Source organism: Artemia franciscana, chromosome 11 (genome assembly GCF_032884065.1).
Source record: "Artemia franciscana chromosome 11, ASM3288406v1, whole genome shotgun sequence".
Classification (NCBI taxonomy): domain Eukaryota; kingdom Metazoa; phylum Arthropoda; class Branchiopoda; order Anostraca; family Artemiidae; genus Artemia; species Artemia franciscana.
The window spans coordinates 13,752,084-13,772,409 of NC_088873.1; the positions used below are offsets into that span (position 1 = coordinate 13,752,084).

The window sequence follows — 20,326 nt, forward strand, 5'->3', positions numbered from 1 at the left end:
TTAATTTAAAAAAATTGAAGCAGGAGTTCTATAATAACCAATCTGACTGGAAAGAACTAATAAAAACAAACTGAACTTCTAACATAGGCTTTAATGATATTAATCCCTGGAAACTCAGCAATTCGAGATTTTTTTTTCATCTGTATTGTTTTCTTTGTTTTTTTAATTATAAATACAAATAAATGTATATTCAAATGTCTTTTGATATCCTCATAGTGCATTTTGACCGTGTTCAGCATCTCTTTTAACATTTTCTTACAGTTTCATCTTAATACCCTATGCTTTTTCTGAGATCCAGGATCAAACATGCCCTCTTTTTCCCAAAAAAAAAACCTTATATGCTAACAACTAACAACATGGATAACATACAGCCCTTGCCCTGGTGGCAGTGGGGGGGGGGTGTCAACACTGGAGTTATGTTTATATGATCTTTAGACCATTTTGAACAAAATGGCTATCGCAAAAAATAGCTATCGAAAAACAGCATGGGATTGGAACTGGTCCCCCTCCAATCACTTTTGACTCTTAAAATGGTACTAAAACTTTTTATTTCCTATCGAATGAGCGACCTCCAAAGTTTATATGACCTCCCCTTAGACGTGAAGTACCTCTGGGAAAAAATCAACAATTTTCATCACTGGGGCTTGCATTGCATTGGAATGACATTTCAAAACAGCCGTTAACCAAAAAGTTAAAGAAATCTGCCAATATCCCTACATCCTAAGACCCCAACCCTCTCTGTATATGAAGGAAAGGGATAATGATGAAACTGGGGAAATTAGGGGAAATGACAAGAACTGCCGGCTGATGGTTCTAAAACAGCTACTACTTCTCTGTTATCACAATCATTAATATATGTGCTACATAATAAACAAGCACTATTTAAACAACAAATAAAAATTAAACTTAAAAAAGTGTGTTAAAGCATTTTTTATGAATAAGAATATCAATATTAAACCAAAAAATAGAAATTACCCCCAAATGAGAGGGGTTTCAATTCCTAGATGTGCTTTTCATTCGTCAAAAGCTCTTAACTCTGTTTTGCATACTCAATCTCTTTATTCTCTGGTGTCAAATGGTAAAAAAAAATTTCTATTATTTATCTTTTAAAGTATTGTTATGAGAATTTTTTTTCTCCAGCTTAAAACGAGTTATGATCTTCATTTAAATTTTTTAATTCGCGCAAGGCAAGACATGAGACAAGGTGGGTTTTTATCTCCCTCTATTTTTAAACTGTGTGTTTCTAATGTATTGAGTAGTCTTCCGACTAGTCGCTTTTTAGAAAATCCTAATGTCTCAAGTCTTGTACCTAGCTTACGTGGAAAACATTCTTTTAATTAGTTATACATGGGAGGGGTTGTCTGACTCTTGGACTTCCTCTGAATGTTGGTAAGTACGAGTTCCTCTCTTTTATTTTTAAGACTTCTTCTAGATCACCACTTACTTGTCAAAATTTTTCTATACATTTTATTGAATTCAATGAATCAAAATCAAAAATCAAAGGTATTCAGAAATCATTCAGAGGTTTTCAAAAATCATTGCTAACAGGAGGAGGTATAGCCGTAAAGGACTAGCGAAACTGTACTTGACCTACTGTGACCACTCCATTTTATCTTCGTTTGGTTTGCTTCGAAATTTCCTCAAAATAAATATTCGACCTCTCTGCTCAGAGCACTTACGGTATTTGAGAAATTTACTTTATTTGCCACCATGGTATATGAATAGAAAAACTGTACAGAAATTTAATGCACCAGATATAACAGCAAAAATGGCCCTGTTGCATGAAAAGTTGTCCAAATCTGCTATTTCAAAGTTCGAGCCATTTCATGGTCTTGCCCCATGTTTTCTTCTAGTTGATTGTTTTTTGTTTTATTTTGGTCTCTTTTTTTTGTAATTCATTACTCCATTTTCGTCTTGTTGTTTACAGTGGGTTAAAAATAAATTGCTATTTTTAAACTCCATGTGCACTGTAATGACAGATGAATTAACTGCTTAAAAATTTGCCAACTGATGTTTCTGATAGTTCTCTTTGTTTATTGATTTCTTGTGGATTTAAATTTAAAAAAGAACAAAATTGATGAAAATAAGTGTTGTTTTACAAGAACAAAATTTGGTTGCATTAAGGATTGAAGCAAGACTTCTTATATGAGTTAAACTTTCTTTCTTTTATATTTTGTTTTTTTCTTTTCATTGAAAAACTGTTGTTTCAACTAAATTACAGACTAGGAACAAACAAAGGGTATTTGATAGTTTCAGCATGCAGAAAATTTATGGTGGATACAATTCACAGCCAAAATTGTTATACCTATTATCACAAGATCCCTGGGCATCCATAACTTCCAAGCCATGTCCAATATAGGTTTTTAAAAGCATTCTTTTAAATGGGTTCCATAACTTTAAGGTTTTGTCAGATCCACACGTTAAGCAGTAGTTTCCATCCACTAAAAATGTATTTCATATGAAAAGGAAGGTGAGTACAAATATATAATCGAAACTTGTATCAAAATTAAATTTTTTTTAATTCTCTGAAATTTGGATATGCTTTAGGCAATTCCAGAATTTAATTTCAGTATTTAAAATCACTAATCAATCAAGCTTTCTCCTTGTCATTTTCCTACATGTAGGCTCACCAAGAAGCAAATCAAAAAACTCAAAGATTTCTATTACAAAAATTAAAGAAAGAACTAAAAGCAAAGGACATAAGAATTATCTCTGAAAATTAGGCCGACCGCAGAGTTTAAAGAATATCAAACGCACAAAACTTAGATGACATAGGCCTACTTCAGTGACACAAAAATACAACTGCAGAAAAAACTAAAAACATTTATTGATGTTGTTTCTAAGTACTTTTTCAATGTCCTGAACACAAAATACCTGTAAGAAAATAAAAATTTGGCTGACATATGGTGGATAATTCATAGGACAATATTGGATGTGTTGGGTTCTTTATGCTATTTCAGAGTTAAAAATGCATTCCAATTTCAAAACTATAGTTAGTGTGCTTCTACCAGGTACATATTTCTTCTATACATCTAACATGAATGTACCACTCTTTGTGGGACCAAGTGTTCCTTATAGAAAGCCCCATTCCTTTCTTGTTAGACAGTATATAAGAGAAAATGTCCTGTTGTTCAGGTGTGACCAGATTATTTTGAAAATAGGGAATCAGGAGTTATCAGGCCGAATGAATCAAATGGTTCAGAGGATAGAGATTTAGGTCTAGAGATGGTGTCATATCCTTTAAGACAGAATGACTATGATTTAACTAAGCCTGTTTCTTAACAAGAAATTTGGGATTCGACCAAAAAGATGAAGGTTAGTTTGTGTCCAGGAATAGAGGGTATACGTACAAAGGCCTTGAGGTTACGAAGGAAAACTTTATTACCTATTTTGGTCTTAATTTTCTCATTTATAGTGGAGAAAGCTTTTTGGCTTTGTTCATGGGACACTTTGGTAGTAGTGCCTCTTTTTAAGAAAGGTGATAAGAAGTTAAGTAAAAACGTTAGGTCTATTTTTATGGGGAATGAAGTAAATGAATTATTTTGTAAGCTTCCAGACGTTAAGTTAAGAGATTGGTTAGAACAGAGGGATACTTAGCCCGGTCCATGCAGAATTCACATCAATGTTTGGTACTGTTGAACATATTTTTCCTTTCGATATATTGAGAAGAAAATATGCTAGAGGGAAAAACATTCAGCTACTTGTAGCATTTAGACCTGAGGAGTGTTTTTAACTTGGTAAATAGGAATTTGTTAATTGGAAGTCTGTTAGAAATAGGCTTGCCATCATATTTTGTGGTGATAATAACGTATATGTATCAGAGGCTCAAGTTTGTTGTTAATGCTATGAGAATATTTTCTAGATTGGTTATGTCTCTTGTGTTAGTGAAACAATGATGTAGCCTACTTTATCTCCTAAGCTTTTCTCCCTGTTTGTTAATGATTTAGAAAGTTTTATGAAGAATAATGGAACCCCTTATATATCTTTGGATTGGCTTAGCCTATCATGTATATCATAGCAGAGTAAATAGTAGAGATAATCTTCAGAAGCAATTAGATTTAATAAAGGATTATTTAGAAAAGAAAGGGAGAAGAAACCATGCTAGTGGTTATCACCATGTAAGTCTCAAATTAGCTGTACATGAAGTCCTTGAGATTATTATAAATGACACACCAATCTTCCACCTTGAAAAAAACCTAGCTCAATTGAAACTTAATCTAATCTAATGAATTAGATAATCTAATCTAATCTAATTTAATGAAATCTAATATAGTTGTATACTTTTGTGACTGAACTTTTAGACAGTGGTTCAGCGTCAACAACTAATCTTGAAATCGAAGGCATATAGAGGGCTTGAAGATATAATAGCTTGAAAAGAAGCTTTTCTTACTCGTGGGACTCAGAACGGGCTAAGCTACAACTGTAAAGGCAATGCCGTCTTTTCTGAATCACTAACTGTCATCAGTTGAATGCCACAGGGTACCATTATTGGGTCCACATTGTGCAGCATATACATATATAGCTGTAAAACTAATTCAACCGTTCCTCGGACATTATGTGTAGATGACAGCAAGCTCCTGGAATAGACCTTAGACTTGCAAAATCATTTGAATATGCAGAAAGACTTGAATAAAATATCAAGGTGGTCATCGGACTGGTGTCCACAGTTCAAGTGCCTCAAAATGCAATGTCCTGCATCATAGATTCAATAAACCAAAATGCCTCTACCAAATGATGATATCGAGCTTGATATCTGGAAGTTTTTTTATAGCCTGTATTTCACAGTGGGTTTTTACAAAGTTACACTCCTCCTTCAACATTACATGAAATTTCCATCTTAAACCTTCCGCTTAGCATTAGAAGTAATTGCAGTAGAAGCATTAATTGGAGTAGTTGCAGTAGTAGTAATAGTAGTAGTGGTGGTAGTATTAGTAGTAGCGTCCACATATTGAGTTTCGGTCAATTGATCTTCACTTTAAGCATTCCCTGAAAAATCCAACTTAATACCTCAATCCATTTCTGAGATATGCCTTTTCGGCAATCTGCATACACAAAGTATTTTGATTTAATTCAAATTTCCTCGCTATATTCTTTCACCTTCATACCCTTAGTCAAAGCCTTAAATAAAAAACTTCAGCCTTCCAATCCCTTTTGACCCTTAAAAAGAGCACTTGAACTTTCAATGTCCAATCAAATGACCTCTTTTAGAAACTTCTACAACAAATCACTTTATACAAACAGCCTTGGTGAAAAAAATGATACATTGTACCCACATTGCTCTTTACTTAGGCAGCACTATTGCACAAGTCCTTTATCAGACATACTGGGGAGGGAGATGAAATCTGGGAAAGTGGCAAAAAAGACAGAGTTTATCAGAACTACGAAGAAACGAAAAAATATTCCAGTCCCCCAACATACAACGCCTGTCTCTTATTTACAAAATTCCTTTAGAGAAAAAAAAAATCTGAATTCTGAATTCATAAGAAAGCAGTAGAGCCAGGACAGCTGCATATTCAAGGCAGTACAGCCACTGTATATATTGGACTGAAATATTATTTTGCCGTTTCTGCCCCTTCCGAAGATTTCATCCCCTCCCACATATGTCTGATAAAGGGCCTATAGCTCTAGCAAAATTAGCCTTTTTTTTCTCGAAGAAGTAGAGTACGGGATTTTAATAAAAGTCTGTGTAAGGAATTCAGTTCCTGATACTATACACTAAATGAGTGAACCTCACATGTTGCATACAAAATGTCATGCTACTCAAGAACTATACTTGATATACGATTGAAAAATTTATATATAACTTCTCAAAGACAGTAGTGATGATATACACCTTAGCACTCGTGTCTGTGTGATAAAGTCACACAGTCCACAGGGAAAATTTTAGAAAGTTTAACCTATAGATAATAAGTTCTTAATAGAGATATGAACAAATATGGCTTGAAATTATGAACTAACTTGATCAAGAAGAACAAAATACTATTAACAATTATATCATCGAGGATAATACCAACTTTTTACTTGACATAGTAACAGTATGGATGCAAAAAAATTTAATGACACATTTTTAACCAATTATCTGGTATTTATTATTTCATTTTATTTCACATGCTGTAGCTGAGTTCCTACCGGTGGCAGATCCAGGTGGGGATCGCGGGGAGCGCCCCCTAACATAGTGATGGATTTGGGCCTGGGACCACTTGCTCTGGCTAGCGGTGGGATGAAAGTTATTTTTTTAATAGGTTTTTAATAGTTGAGTTATTTGCAAGTTTTTAATTCTTCAGGCTGTTCTTTTTGCAAACAAGTTTAAAAATTAAGTTTCAGTTACTTTGTTTGGTCTCTATTAGATTTTACTGATGACGCATAGGCTATTGCCTAAAAATACTTAATCAAATTTAAATTTATCAATGGAATCTGTCCGTATTACCACAAAAGCCAACTGGAGGCGAAATTCTTCATTTCGTAACAATAAGGAGGAAAAACTTAAAATTCTTTAGGCTATCCCAACTTCTTTAGGCTATCGAAATGATATTTCAGGATTGTGCTGTCACAACGAGGCGGAAAAATTTTACTATTTAAACTAACTTTCACTCTCAAAGATTTGTTTTCGATTCTTGTTACGGCAAAGAGATGAAGAAATTGATATTTCTACCTTTTTTTGGCTGTAATAAAATTTGGGTTTGCTTTTTTTGCGAAGCAGGAGGTCTTTAGAACATTTTTGTTTTCAAGAGGATTTGTATAATGGAAATTAAAGGTATGACTTTGACTTTTCTGACTTGATTTTGACTTTTATTAACATAATAAACAAAAATATAAACTATTACAGATATAAATCACTGCTCTAGGGAAAAATTTAAATTTTGCTAACGCGCAGCAATTAAAAACATAAATATTACTAAAGACATCCTAAATTAACAATAATAATAAAAAAACTACATAAATATTCCTAGAAGCATACTAGACTAATTAAAATAATAATAATAAAAAAAAAGAAAAGACAACCACCTTGTCTTAAACATGCCCAGGGTAACAACCCCCACCAAAATACAACTCCATCCACCCCAGCCCCTTCAACCCAATCCTCCCTCCAGCTCTATAGCCCACTCAAACCCTTCCCCCCAAAAAAATAGAAAAACTAAAATAAAACCTAAAAAACTAATTCCCCAAGAAATACTTATTTCATTTATTTATTGGGAGGTGCTCAGCCGCCCTAACACTCACAGGAAGCGAATTCTATACAGAAGGGTCAAGATACTTCAAAGTAAAACCAGATCTCACACTACTTTCAATATCCACAACCAAGTTATCACATCATAATCATGAACAGAACTTCTGATACGGTAATTCTAATTAAAAGTTTTTGGGACTAGATTATGCACAAAATTAAACTAAAGAGAAGCGCATGAAGTGTACTATTAGAAGTGCAAAGACATTATTAATTCACGTTTTGGATTTCGGTGAGCAAATGGTGGCCACTTTACAGCCTATTTTCATCTATTTAAAGCTGTGCGTTATATGACATATCACCTCCTCTGTTCATTCTAAAACACTAAAATAAAGGCCAAAATCTTTAGATATATCTGAACTCTAATAAAGGTTCGTGTAATTAAATACTTAAAACAAAGTATACGATTCGAAATACTCCTTCAAAGGTCAGAGTAGTCTTTTAAGATAACTAGATTTTTGAAAAATTATTTATAAAAGAAGGCAAATAATTATGTGTTTATTTTTTTATCTAGCTGGTATAGATGGGTCTCTGAATTCTCATTTGGATCAGCAGAATAGCATTTTGTTTTAACATTTACAAACGAAATGATGAAAAAAAAGTGGAAATTCACACCAGTTTAGTTAACCACGGAAACGGAATACAACAAGGATATTACTTCAGAATTTCTCCCCTTCTCAGTACCAACCAGTCACAAAATATAGATATGTTTTTGTATAGGGATTGCATATATTTGTCCATAAAATTGTACAAACTGCTATAAATACAGCTTAGGATGTTTATACTTATTTTGATACATGCCATCCAACTATGTTTGTTAGTAAATAAAAATTTTTATTGGACAATTCTCTTACTTAATGCTAAAAAATTTTTATTAAAAGAATTTATCAATGCTTTATGCTAAAAGAATTTAAAATTTGTATTTTTGGGTTCAATAAACCCTCTAGAAAAAGAAGATTTGAGCAAAAAAAAACTATTTCCAGTTCCTTTTTTTACAAACAAAAAAACAAACAAAAAACAAACAGAACATTTACCCCCTGTCTCTTAATGGCCATACACTCACAGATATATGTACCTAGGTATGTTAAGAAAAGTGAGATACTTGAATAATGATTTCACCCATTGATTACGCAAAGAAAATGTATTCTTAAGCTATTATACATGGCCTTCTACATGTAGATGTTTTCCCTACAAAGGGGAGGGGAGAGAATTCTCCCCCTATGTGCAGAAAAACTCGAAAGTAAACAATTACTGAACTACATACTTGAGTATAATGATAATATATGTTGGACCATAAGAGGGGCCATAGTTTTATATACCCCTTAAATTGAAGGTCCTGATAAAGAGGTCTTAACATTGTTCATACCAGTTGCATAATAGTTATCATGTATTAAAAAATATCACTTATTATGATTTAGTCCCACACTATGTACACTTGCCCAAAGGGACACTCATACAATGTAGGAATAAATAATTGTACCAAATATAATCTTTAACACAAAAACTGGGAACAAATTATGAAAGCATTGGAACAAATCTAGGCCTTTTGCTGTCTTAGATTATATAATCTTGCTATGCTTCATTCAATTCAAATTCCAACCATTTCAAAGCTTGATTAATCCTAGGAAACATTTTTTTTTTCTTTTTTTTTTATAGAAAACAAGAAGAACAAATATTATGAAGTCTTGATAAAAAGAGCTTCTTAAGACCTACCATGCCATGGGGTGTTCCAAATTCCCTTTTTACATTCATGTTAGGATTTTCCCCACAAAATCTCCAGATGGTTAGTGACAAACAAGGGGAAAGATTCCATCAGGACCCTAGAAATTCAATATCAAAGTCATTGGCAACCAACAATGTTGGGTGAATACTACTAGTTTCTACACAAAGAAGATTTCACACCACATAAAAGAAGAAAATGACATCATTTCATTGTATTTAATTAGTGTTTAATGGTTTGATCTTCTACTTTGTTTAAAATATGCATTTCATCTTAATTACATTAGCATTTCATGGTAAATTAATGACAAGATTTAGAGGTTAGAATATGTAGTAGAATAGTTTTATCTACACACGCAATCATAGTTTAGATTAAGAGTTCCAACTAAATGGCGCTAGTACTTACAACAAAAATAAGAAAAACAAGAGACTATAACTTATCAAACACTGACATGTAAAAAGGAACAAACAAACTGGCAAAATGGTTTGTTCTTAGAGTAGGCAATTGCAGTCTCACTTTGTTAGCTGACCTTGTGTTTATTTTATTCCTCATAACTGGTGGTAGAATCTCTCTATGTTTTTCACAGCTAAGAAGAAATTGGCCAAATTTGCAGATCAAACCCAAACGACGTTCGTGAAGGGATGGTAGTTGTAGGACAGATAATCCTGATTGACAACTTACATATACGTCTGAAAGAATAACTTCAAATGCTCTTTGCAGTGACAAACTGATCGGTTAGGTAACTTGTGCTGTCGAATTGAGGGCCCCATACAGGGCAAGCATACTCGAGAATTGGTCGGATGTATGTAAGATAAGCCGTCTTAAGTTGGGACACAGAAAAACCGAAACGATGTAGTAAGATAAAAGTACGCATCGCACCACTTGCCTTTATAGTGATTGTATCAACATAAGTACTAAACGCGCAGTCAACGCTAAATGCAGCACCGAGAATTACAGCCGAAGATACACTAGGATACAGTGCAGGAGGACTGACAAAGTCCCTCTTAAGAGGATCAAAGCAAAGGATTTTGGCTTTTCCTTTGTTGATTTGAAGGCTGTTGATAGTATACTGGTCTTTAAAGTTGCTCATTATTGCATCACCAAATTGGGGAACTGCTCCGTAGTTTTCAATAAAATATTTCAGAAGATCTGACAAGTCGTCTATCTACTTAAACATACCCTCAAACTCAGAAAGGAAAAAGTTTGTAACTGCTATAAAAGTTTATAAGCCCATTCGGAGTTGGTGTCTCGAGGGAAAAGGCTGTAGACGCCACGGAAATTAGTGATAATAATAATATTAAAAAAAAATGAATACAATGGAGTAGAAAGTCAAAAATACATATTCAAAATAACAGGTCCTAGGCCAAGTCAACAATACATGTATCCTCTTCTTCACTCACATCATAGAGTGTACACAGGCATTTGGGGCTCATCAATGTTGTTAATTGGGAGTGCTAGGGGCATACCCAAAGGTCACTGGCATACCTACTCTTGTTCTGTGATATGCTATGGTATCTTTGAATTCAAATTTCAGCTGCTTCATGAAGCTTGAATTTGATCAACTTGATGGAAAACTTGAGAACCAAGCCATGGCTAGTTAGAATAAAGCCAAGACAGATAGTATTTGTAAGAGAGAAAGTTGGAATAACTTTTCAAACTTGATTAAAAATGATTCATTTCACTTGCTGATAGATATTCCATCATCCATCCCAGGGCAGATCTAAGGTAGATAAGCATAGAGTAAGGATAATTCAGATTGATAATTCCATTGATTATTAAATATGATCTACTTGATGGAAGACTTGAGAGTAAAGCCATGGCTGATCACAATAAAGCCTATACAGATAGTCTTTGTGAGAGGAGCTGGTATAACTTCTTCAGAATTGTACAAAAATTATTCATTTCACTTGTTGATTGATAGTCCATCATCAACCCTAGAGAAGAGAGGCATAGATTAAGGGTAGCTGAAATTTTCTATCAGTTTTGTGACCTATTCGAAGGCAATTGGAGTAATACTTTGAAGTTATAGTTAGATGAACATCTTGTAATCACTTTCAGAGAAGACACATTCCCCAGCCCAAGCACAAAGCAAGTCATAATTGCAGACTCCCGCAAAAAAACACTTTCCAATGCAAATTTTTTTACATTTGCAGTAAACGGCAATATGGCCTACAGAAATCGGCCACTGTGGCAATGCATCTGTGAGAGGAATAACTCAAAAACGTAACTGAATACCCATCCAAAATTTAAAGGTCTCAAACTATTAGTTCACTTTCTATAGCCTGTAAAATGATTCCCCAGTGATATACAACTCTAAGGATGTGGTATTTAAAGCTGTTAGCAGTGGACAGGAGGTTTTTCAATGGCCAAAGCTAACTTAGTGTCATTTATGAGTTTTGGAGCTCTTTTGTCAGTTACTAGCAGGAGGTATCCCTAATCGTTGACGAGTTGGGATATTGTAGTGAGAAAGTTACATGGAGCCTTTTCCACTTCTTAGTCTTGAGGTTTGAAGCACACAAGAACATACATTTGTACTGCAGTCCTTGTTGCTCCCAGATTTACAAATGGAAGTTCTTCTGTAATTGTTTGGGCCAATGGCACAGATATTCTGATTATACTTCTGCAACACTTGTTTATGTTGTTAGCTACAGAAAGGTATAAAAAGAAGGAACTATTCCTCCAATTTACTGACCAAATTTTACTGTGCATTAGCTGGCTGTTTCTCTTCCAAGAGCCTTTGTTTATAGTATTGGACTTCTGCACTGCCTTAGTGGCACTGACATGACAAGCTTTATATGTTCTGTGGGTAACTTTCTCTCGGCAATATCCAAACACGTCGACGACCAGGGATACTCCAGCTAGTACCTAATAAAACTCATAAATAAAAGACACTAAGTTAGCTTTGGCCAAAGGACTTCTTCTTCTTCTTCTTATGTTTATGAGGTCTGTGGATCAGTATGATGTCCATTCACCTCTTAGACATTACAGGAAAAACTCCACTGATTATTGGAAGCTTCTGGCAATATTCCTAGAAAAAAATCTGCTGGTTGACAACAAGCAACGTGTTGCTAGTAATAATGGCGTCTTTTCAGGATTGATATCATCAACCTATAAATAATAGCTTCTAATTCATGTGATAGGGAGCAATTGATGAGAGCATCAAAAGTTAAGGGGATCTTTAATTGATGGCAGTAATTCCTCAGTCTCCTGGAATCATTATCTCCTGGGATGCAATCAAACAGAACATGTTGAGCATTTTCCACCGTCTGACAGCATTTTCTACATAGTGGGGTGTGGTGGATTCCCCATTTAAAAAGGTCAGCGTTAAGTAAAATTGTTCCAGTTTTTAACTTATAGTAGATCATATTAAAATCCTTAGACTTGAAAGGAGGGCACAAAAATCACTGGTAAGTAATATTTGTTCTAGCTCTAACAACATCTCTGTAATTCTTTGTTCTCAAATTTGTTGCCAGAGGGATCTGAGAATTGTTTGCCAGGAATCAAAAAGTTTGAATCTATGCAATCTATGGAATCTAGGCGAGGGATAAGTTCACAGTTTCTTTCATATTTTTTCAAATATGCATTACAAGGTAAACTAATTTTTTAGAAAGGGGAACTTGAACATTAGGTGGAGATAAAAAAGTAGGGCCATTTTTCTCTTTAAAATTGAAAGCTACAACAGCAGTTTTATCCACATTGAAAGAAAGCCCCATATCTTTACATTCATTATGAAGCTGATAAAACGTGTTTTCACAACCACTAAAAGTACAGCTTAAATTCAAAACAATCTGCAAATGTCATTAATGACAAATTAAATCCACAGCAAATACAACTAAAATTAACAGGATTTTGGGCATGTAAAATGGAGTTATTAAATAAAGATGGTGAGGTAAGGCCACCTTGACAGACTCCTTTCAAAATGTCAAAAAGTGAAGATCCCCCCCCCTTTAACTTCGACTGAAGGTGATGGTACATATACAGAAGGCATTTTACTATACAAAAATTTACCCATCTTTTATACACTTCAAGTAAAACTTGGGAAAAGAAAAGCAAGAGTTGAAAGCTTGAGAAACATCTAAAGCACAAAGAATAATATAGGATCTACTTCTTTCTGTATCAGCAAGAATATTCATTAAAGCAAAAAGGGCATGCTCCCAGCTAATACCTTTTTGGTAACCAAACTGGTGGGGTGGGACATAACATTTAGGAAAAATTTCATCCAAAATAACTGACTCAAATAATTTTAAAATAGTACAAGAAACTGTTATTGGTTGGAGCAAATCACACTCTGTCTGCAATTTTATGACTGTTTTTCTCAATAAGATCAGCCTTGTGTTTTCTTAACATTTTAGCAAAACCATTTAGAACATAGTAGGAAACCATTTACTGTCCCAGACTTTGGGCTGCTGCACTCCCTCCAAATATTCAGCCAAATTTTAGAAGACTTGCACTCTGAATTTGAGAGCCTTTCTTAACATGCTTGCAGAGAATAGCTCAAGCTTCAGCACACATTAATGCATGATTAATTTCTGCAAGATAGGTGATAAGTCCAATGGCTAATTCTTTTTCACTAAGGCCTGAGTGTATGCACAACAAATGAAAGGGCCCCTTTATTTTATTTAATATTCTCTTGTATTCGAAATGAAACCTCTCTTGGTTGACTTTTTTCCAGTCTTTTATATAAAACCACTTTTTATCTGGCTGTTTAGTGGCATTAAACAAAGTATTTATTTCAAACTTTATTAGAAGGTGATCCAAATAAGAGCCATCACTAATTACCTTGACAGTTTCACAGGGGAAAGATGCAATAAAATGATCAAGGTTAGAAGTCACTGACAGGACATAAAAGTGAAATTTTCTGCTTTGGTAGCAACTGAGTAGGAAGGAGGGGGGGAGGGAATTTAGAAGGAGTTGGGTTCTTGGCAATGAACTATCAGTTAAGTCATAATTAAAGTCTCCTGCAGTCAAAACCCAAGCATTTGGGTGCTTTGAAACTTTCTTGACAATTTATGAACTTATTCTCTGATTGGAAAGAGCAGTAATTAGTTGGCAGGTAAACATTTGTACAGATTAGGTCCAAAAATTCAGCAGCAATGAAATGATCATTCAACTCAAGGAGATTGAGGGGAAATTGTGAAATGATAGCTAATCTGCCTAAAGGTCAGCTATGGCACTTGTTCATTTTAGCTGGGTGAAATAAGAGATAAAAATTCTGTGAAATGCAGGGTAGATTTTTCCTTTCATCTGATAAAAAACATTCTTGCAGAAAAATCATTTCATTTGTACTTAAAAGTTCAGAAAACTTAGCCTTTGTCAACCACTTTACCATTGCTATTCCAGGATAAGAGACTTAAGGCTCAAGCCATTATGCTGACTTAACTTTACTTAAAAGTCCTTGAGTAACTGGGACATTTGAAGCTGTAACATGGATGATCCTGCAATTTGCATAATGCAATTTCTTAGGCCTTTGACAAGGAGAGGTTTTGGAGCTTGAATGACCATGATCATGGTCATGATCAACTAGGTAAAATTCTAGTTGATTGACTTCTTGCTCTCAGAAAGAGGTTAGGTTAGGAAAATGGAACTTTCATGGATTGGTCTAGAGACTGAAGTAATCCTGGGAAGGTATTTTGAAGTACCTACCTCCACTCATTCTCCCTCTAGAGGGCCCTGACAATTGATGACCTTCAAATATATGTGTGTTATAAAAGTGAAACCTTGCAAAATAGATTTTCTGCTTGAATGAAGTACAACAAAGTTATTTTCAGCTTCACAAATTTGCTCAGTCCTAATTTATAAGGTTTTGAAGATATGCAAATACATTTCCTAAATTTCAAAAAAAAACATTAAAATGGCTCAGAATTCTACTCAAATAACAGGAATTGCATTTTCAGAACTAAAGGTAGAGAAAAAACAACTGGTAACTGAAAATTAAGGTAAAATGTTGTTTTGTCAAGATTTCAATAGGTATAAACCTGTCATGCAGGCAAATTTCAGGGCTCTCTAGAGGGAGATGGAGTGGAGATGGGTACTTTAAAATACCTTCCCAGGATATACTTGAGCCTGTAGGCTAGATCTATCCCTGAAAGTTTCATTTTCCTAACCTAACCCCTTTCTGAGATAGCAAGAAGTCACTCAACTAGAATTTTACCTATATATATATATATATATATATATATATATATATATATATATATATATATATATATGTATATATATATATATATATATGTATATATATATATATATATATATATATATATATATATATATATATATATATGTATGTATATATATATATATATATATATATATATATATATATATATATATATATATATATATATATATATATATATATATATATATATATATATATATATATATATATATATATGGTTAATTTATAGCAAACAGTATTACTGGCTTCTGTATAAAGTGAATATACCACTTGATGCCTTTTTTTATGGTCTTTACAAATATAATAATCACTTCTACTGGAATTTCAGATTTAAGCACTTTTTGACCTCTTAAAAATGACCTAAATATGGGGTATAAAAAAAGCTTAAAACATTGGTCTCAGACTTTAAAACATTGGACTCAAACTTACCATTTCATTATAAATCCATTTTTTAATGTTATATTATTCACAAGCAGTGATTTTCCATGATTAAGTTGGATAAATAAATTTTATCAATGTTAAGGCATTTTCTTCTTCCTTGACATCAAATTTTAAATAAAAGCATGCATTTTTGGTTGAAAATATGAAAGCTGACTATTACAAGTACCAGTTATACTGTTTGCTATAAATTTGACTATATTAAATACAGCAATGGTTAGTTTATGTATTTAATATATGCTATGCTTTACCCCCACCCCCTGATGTGAAAATATATAGCCCAAATTTGTTTCTAAAATATTACAGATTTGCAATTTCAAATATCCTATTATTTTGTAAAAAAATGACTGAAAACACATGCTTTAATTGAAATTTTGGCAACAAGGAAGAAGAAAACACAATAACATTGATAAAATTTATTTATCCAATTTAATCATGGAAAATCAGTGTTTGTGGGTAATATAACATAAAAAAATGGATTTACAATGAAACAGTAAGTTTGAGTCCAATGTTATAAAGTTTGAGAATATATATATATATATATATATATATATATATATATATATATATATATATATATATATATATATATATATATATATATATATATATATATATATATATATATATATATATATATATATATATATATATATATATATATTCTGATACTAGTGATAAGTTTCTCTATCTATCTAAATAGTCTGTTAATATAAACCTCATCCCATTCAAGCAGTAGGCCTACTCTAGATCTATTTTGTGAGGCTTCACTTTTGTAACACTGTTACAGGTTCATCAAGGATCAGTGATGTCTGAAGGGAGAAGAATTAAGGATAGAGGCCTCCAAATATCTTCCCAGAAGATCATTAAGGCTCTGAATACATTCCTGAGTTTCATTCACCTAACTCAACTCCTCTCCATTTAGGTTAGCAAAAGGCTTCTAAATTAAAATTTTACCATGCAATAGTTTAAATACTATTTATCAAATAGGATAAATAATCTTAAATACTAGCCATTAAATCTAATTGCCCTAACAGTCCCTTGTTTGGATTCAGAAATAAAAGAATCGAATTCCACATTTTTCATTTTCAAATATTGAATTCTTAGATTGGTTATATTTATTTCAGATGGCAATAAAGGAAAATCGCTATGGAGGTATTTTCCGCTGAGAAACCCGACTTAAGAAACATGATCCTCTTGATATCTTGCAGCATAGTTTGATAATTTGTCTGAAGTAGCTCGCAGCAATAAAATTCTCTCCAAGAGAGATTTTATTTTACTTTTATACATGTATTAAGATGATTCTCAGTTAAGATCTATTGCACGTCGTCGGATGTAATTTATCATTCCCTGGGTCATTTCATCCATAGGCTCTAGTTTCCAGCGTATTTCATTGCAAAATTTCCGTTTTTTAATTTTGAGATTAAGGATTATCAGTTTCAGGTGTTTCAAGTGACTCAGCATGCCGCGAAGCGGCAAAATATTTAGAATTGAGAAGACTGCAAAGTGTCCTTTTCCGTAAAATTTTTCGTCCTTCTTAAAACGACTTCACAGTGTCATGTTTATGGACCCCGTATGTCATTTAAGCCCAGATGGCTCGCCATTGAAAGACGCACCAGCGTGGAAAAAGTTTTGGTGGTGTGCTGCCAAGTTTTACCTTATATCTACGTAAATCTGTCCATAATTAGCCTCAAGTTTTTTGCAGTGATTGGTTGAATCTGGCGTGCTAGGTAACTTTGTAAAAGCCCATCAGTATTGATTTCGAACAAGAAAGTGGAATTAACCACTTATAGATAGAGGAGGCAGTGGCATAAAAGACTTTGTTGGTTGAGATTTTTCAAAACTGTATGAACCTGAAAGGTTCTCAAATTTTTGTCAATAAAGTGCTCATTAAACAAAGGCTGGATATTTTAAGACTAACATGCAGTAAATTTGAGACAAAAATTTTTGGACAGTTAGAGGTGTTGTATATGTGAGAAATACTTCACAAATTATACCCTATAGGATGATTGCTGATGTTTCCAAAATTTGTAGTCTGGAGATCCGACCGTCCGTTTGAAAAATGTATAGTTACGTATTCGTAATTTGTGTCTGATATAAACCGTTTTCAAGGATTTTCAAATTCTAATTTGAAATTAGATACCATTTTAGACACCACAATTGGCAGTGATGGTGGCGTACCAACCGTTAAAGACTTTTCGAAATGTGAGTCTCTTACAAATAGTCACCAGCTTCCGAGTTCAAATGGCCAGTATAAACTTCCTCTAAATGTACTACACTTAAATGTTCAATGTTTACAAAGTGCTCATAAGGAATTCAAGTTCTTAGTAGCTTCGAGTCCACGTGAAGTTGTAACTGTTTTTAAAATCTTTTTTTTTGGACAGGACATACTCGATATCGCCACTATGAATTATTTTCCACCTTATTGGGAAAGTCAGTGCGAAAGGTCGCTTAGCAATTTATGTTCGAAATGGTTGGTCTTCTATCGTGATGAGTGATAAGTCTTTTTGGGAATAAGGTACACCCAAGAACTATTTCCTTGAGGTTACTCCATTTGGATGCTTACCGTTCATCTTTTGTTCCTTTTACATACCTCCTTCCAGTAATCAAGTAAGATTTTTGGTTATAATTGAAGAAGCTCTTGTTAAGTTGGTAGAGTGTAAAAAAACAGTTCTAAAATTTTAGGATTCCAATTTCAACCTATTTACATCGGACGTTAATGTTAACAGAGAATCTCTTCAAAATATACTTTCATCAGGTTTTCTACCTAGTATTTCTCTGCCTACTAGAGTTACAACAACCACTGCTACACTGTTCGACAATATATTTTTCTCTGCCCATTCATTCAGAGCAGTAAAATCGTCTTTCATATTGTCTGATATGTCTGGCCACTTCCCAGTTAGTGCTCTTTTTGATTTTACCCAAAATTCTCCCGGTCAATACAAGTCTTCAGGAAAGAACAAAAATAGACAGATAGAAGTGATTAATTTTCAGTCTTTAATTAAGCTTATTGGTAATCATGATTGGTGTTCTGTTTTGGATCAGATGATGTAAATGAAGCATTATTGTCTTTGGTTAGTCAAACTTCGCTTTTAACAAACCTGGTTACTTCGTTTCGAGTTACACACAAGAATTATTTACATAAATTTGACTCATGGATTTCTGATGGGATTGCTTCCTAAATTAGAGTTAAAAACAAAAATTATAAGAAATATCTATCAGTAAAAAGTTGAGGATTTGTTTCAAGACCATAGTTCATATACAAATAAATTGAATTCTATTATTATATTAGCTAAGCGTAAATATTATAGATGTAAGCTTGAAAGCTTACCGCATTTGGTATTAATAAAAAAAAAAAAAAAAAAAAAAAAAAAAAAAATCAGACATCAGAAAGAGATGGAACCTTATTAATCAAAAGATTTAACCAAACCAATATTCAAGTACTACTGTTGATTGTTTTGAAGTTAACGGGGAAAATATTTCGGATCGTGGAATAACTGTGAATCCTTTTGATGATTATTTTAGTACTGCAAGATCTAAGCTGGCATCTAATGTAAAGTCAATTCCAGATTCCCATTGATCTTGATGATTTTGTTCTTTTTGGAAAATTACTTTCGTTTTACGAAATTACTCATCAGTATGTGATGAAAACTGTTTTGAAACTTTAGATTGGTTCTACTACTAATTTGAAGTTTCTACTCGAATTGTCAAACAAGTAGCACCAAATATTTATTCTCTCCTTAAACATATTATTAATTTATCTTTAGTTGATGGAATATTCCCCGATTTGCTTATAAAGGCAAATGCTATTGCTTTCTATAAAAGTGTGAGTCCCACTGATGCTTCAAATTATAGTAAGATATCTCTCTTTTCTGTTCCTAGTAAAATTCTTGAAAAAATCACGCCTAGGCAACATCGTAAATTTCTTTTGGATAATAAAATCTACATTTGTATCTTTTACTTGAAGTAAATAATGCTCTTGACGGTGGTCAGAGCGCCTTGGCAATATTTCATGATGTTGCCATGGCATTTGATACAGTCGATCATCGTTTGTTATTTATTAAATTTAAAAAAGGATTTTTTTGAAGTTCTTTGAACATTTTTTAAATCCTATCTTTCTGATAGGAAGCTAGAATGTTTTGATCGAGGAAGTGCCATTCGGTCTAATTGTTTTTCCATATCACGCGGCGTTCTTCATCTCTGTCTTAGGACTTATCTTGTTCCTTCTTTTTATAAATGATTTGCCTGAAGTTTTGCCGCTGTGCAAAATTATGTTTGCTGAAGACGTAGTACTTTTCAGATCCCATTCTGATTTAGATAGACTATTTTTAAACCTTAATGTGACACATTCAGCTGCACCTGATTAGTATACTAGGAGTCTACTTTTTCTTAATGAAAAGAAATGTCAAAATATTTTGTTTTCATGTACGGGCACAGTTCAAAGCAGCTCTTTTTCTGTTTTTTTTAATTACGATGAAACTAAGCGTATTCGCAATTTTAAGTATGTTGGAATTCTTCTGGATGAAAATTTATCTTTCCGAGAACAAAGTAAAATTTTGTCACTGAAGATATCAAGGAATATTGGGATTCTTTTACGGTTGCGCCATCATTTCCCTAAAAATATTTTGAAGACAGTTTATTTTTCTTTTGTTCCCCCTTATTTTCTATATTGTACTTCAGTTTGGGCATTTAATTTTGCATCTATTTATAAACCAATAAAAATTTAGAAAAATAAATCACTTAGGACCCTTTTTGATATTGA

General features: G+C 33.2%; 1 protein-coding gene and 1 long non-coding RNA gene across 2 annotated transcripts in view; one reads left to right on the forward strand and one right to left on the reverse strand.

The window, feature by feature from the left end:
• Positions 1-16,662, reverse strand: part of LOC136032845 (WD repeat domain-containing protein 83-like) — a 44,328-nt gene extending 27,666 nt beyond the window's left edge. The window contains exons 1-2 of the mRNA XM_065713255.1: positions 16,578-16,662; positions 2,306-2,441 (exon numbers count right to left, since the gene is read on the reverse strand). Coding sequence (XP_065569327.1) covers positions 2,306-2,441; positions 16,578-16,650 — 209 coding nt within the window. The 5' untranslated portion in view covers positions 16,651-16,662. The remainder of the gene's footprint in view (positions 1-2,305; positions 2,442-16,577) is intronic.
• Positions 1,267-18,943, forward strand: LOC136032846 (uncharacterized). Its single transcript, XR_010618792.1, has 2 exons — positions 1,267-1,389; positions 16,692-18,943. It is a non-coding gene; the product is annotated as an uncharacterized LOC136032846 (long non-coding RNA).
• Positions 18,944-20,326: the final 1,383 nt, after the last annotated feature.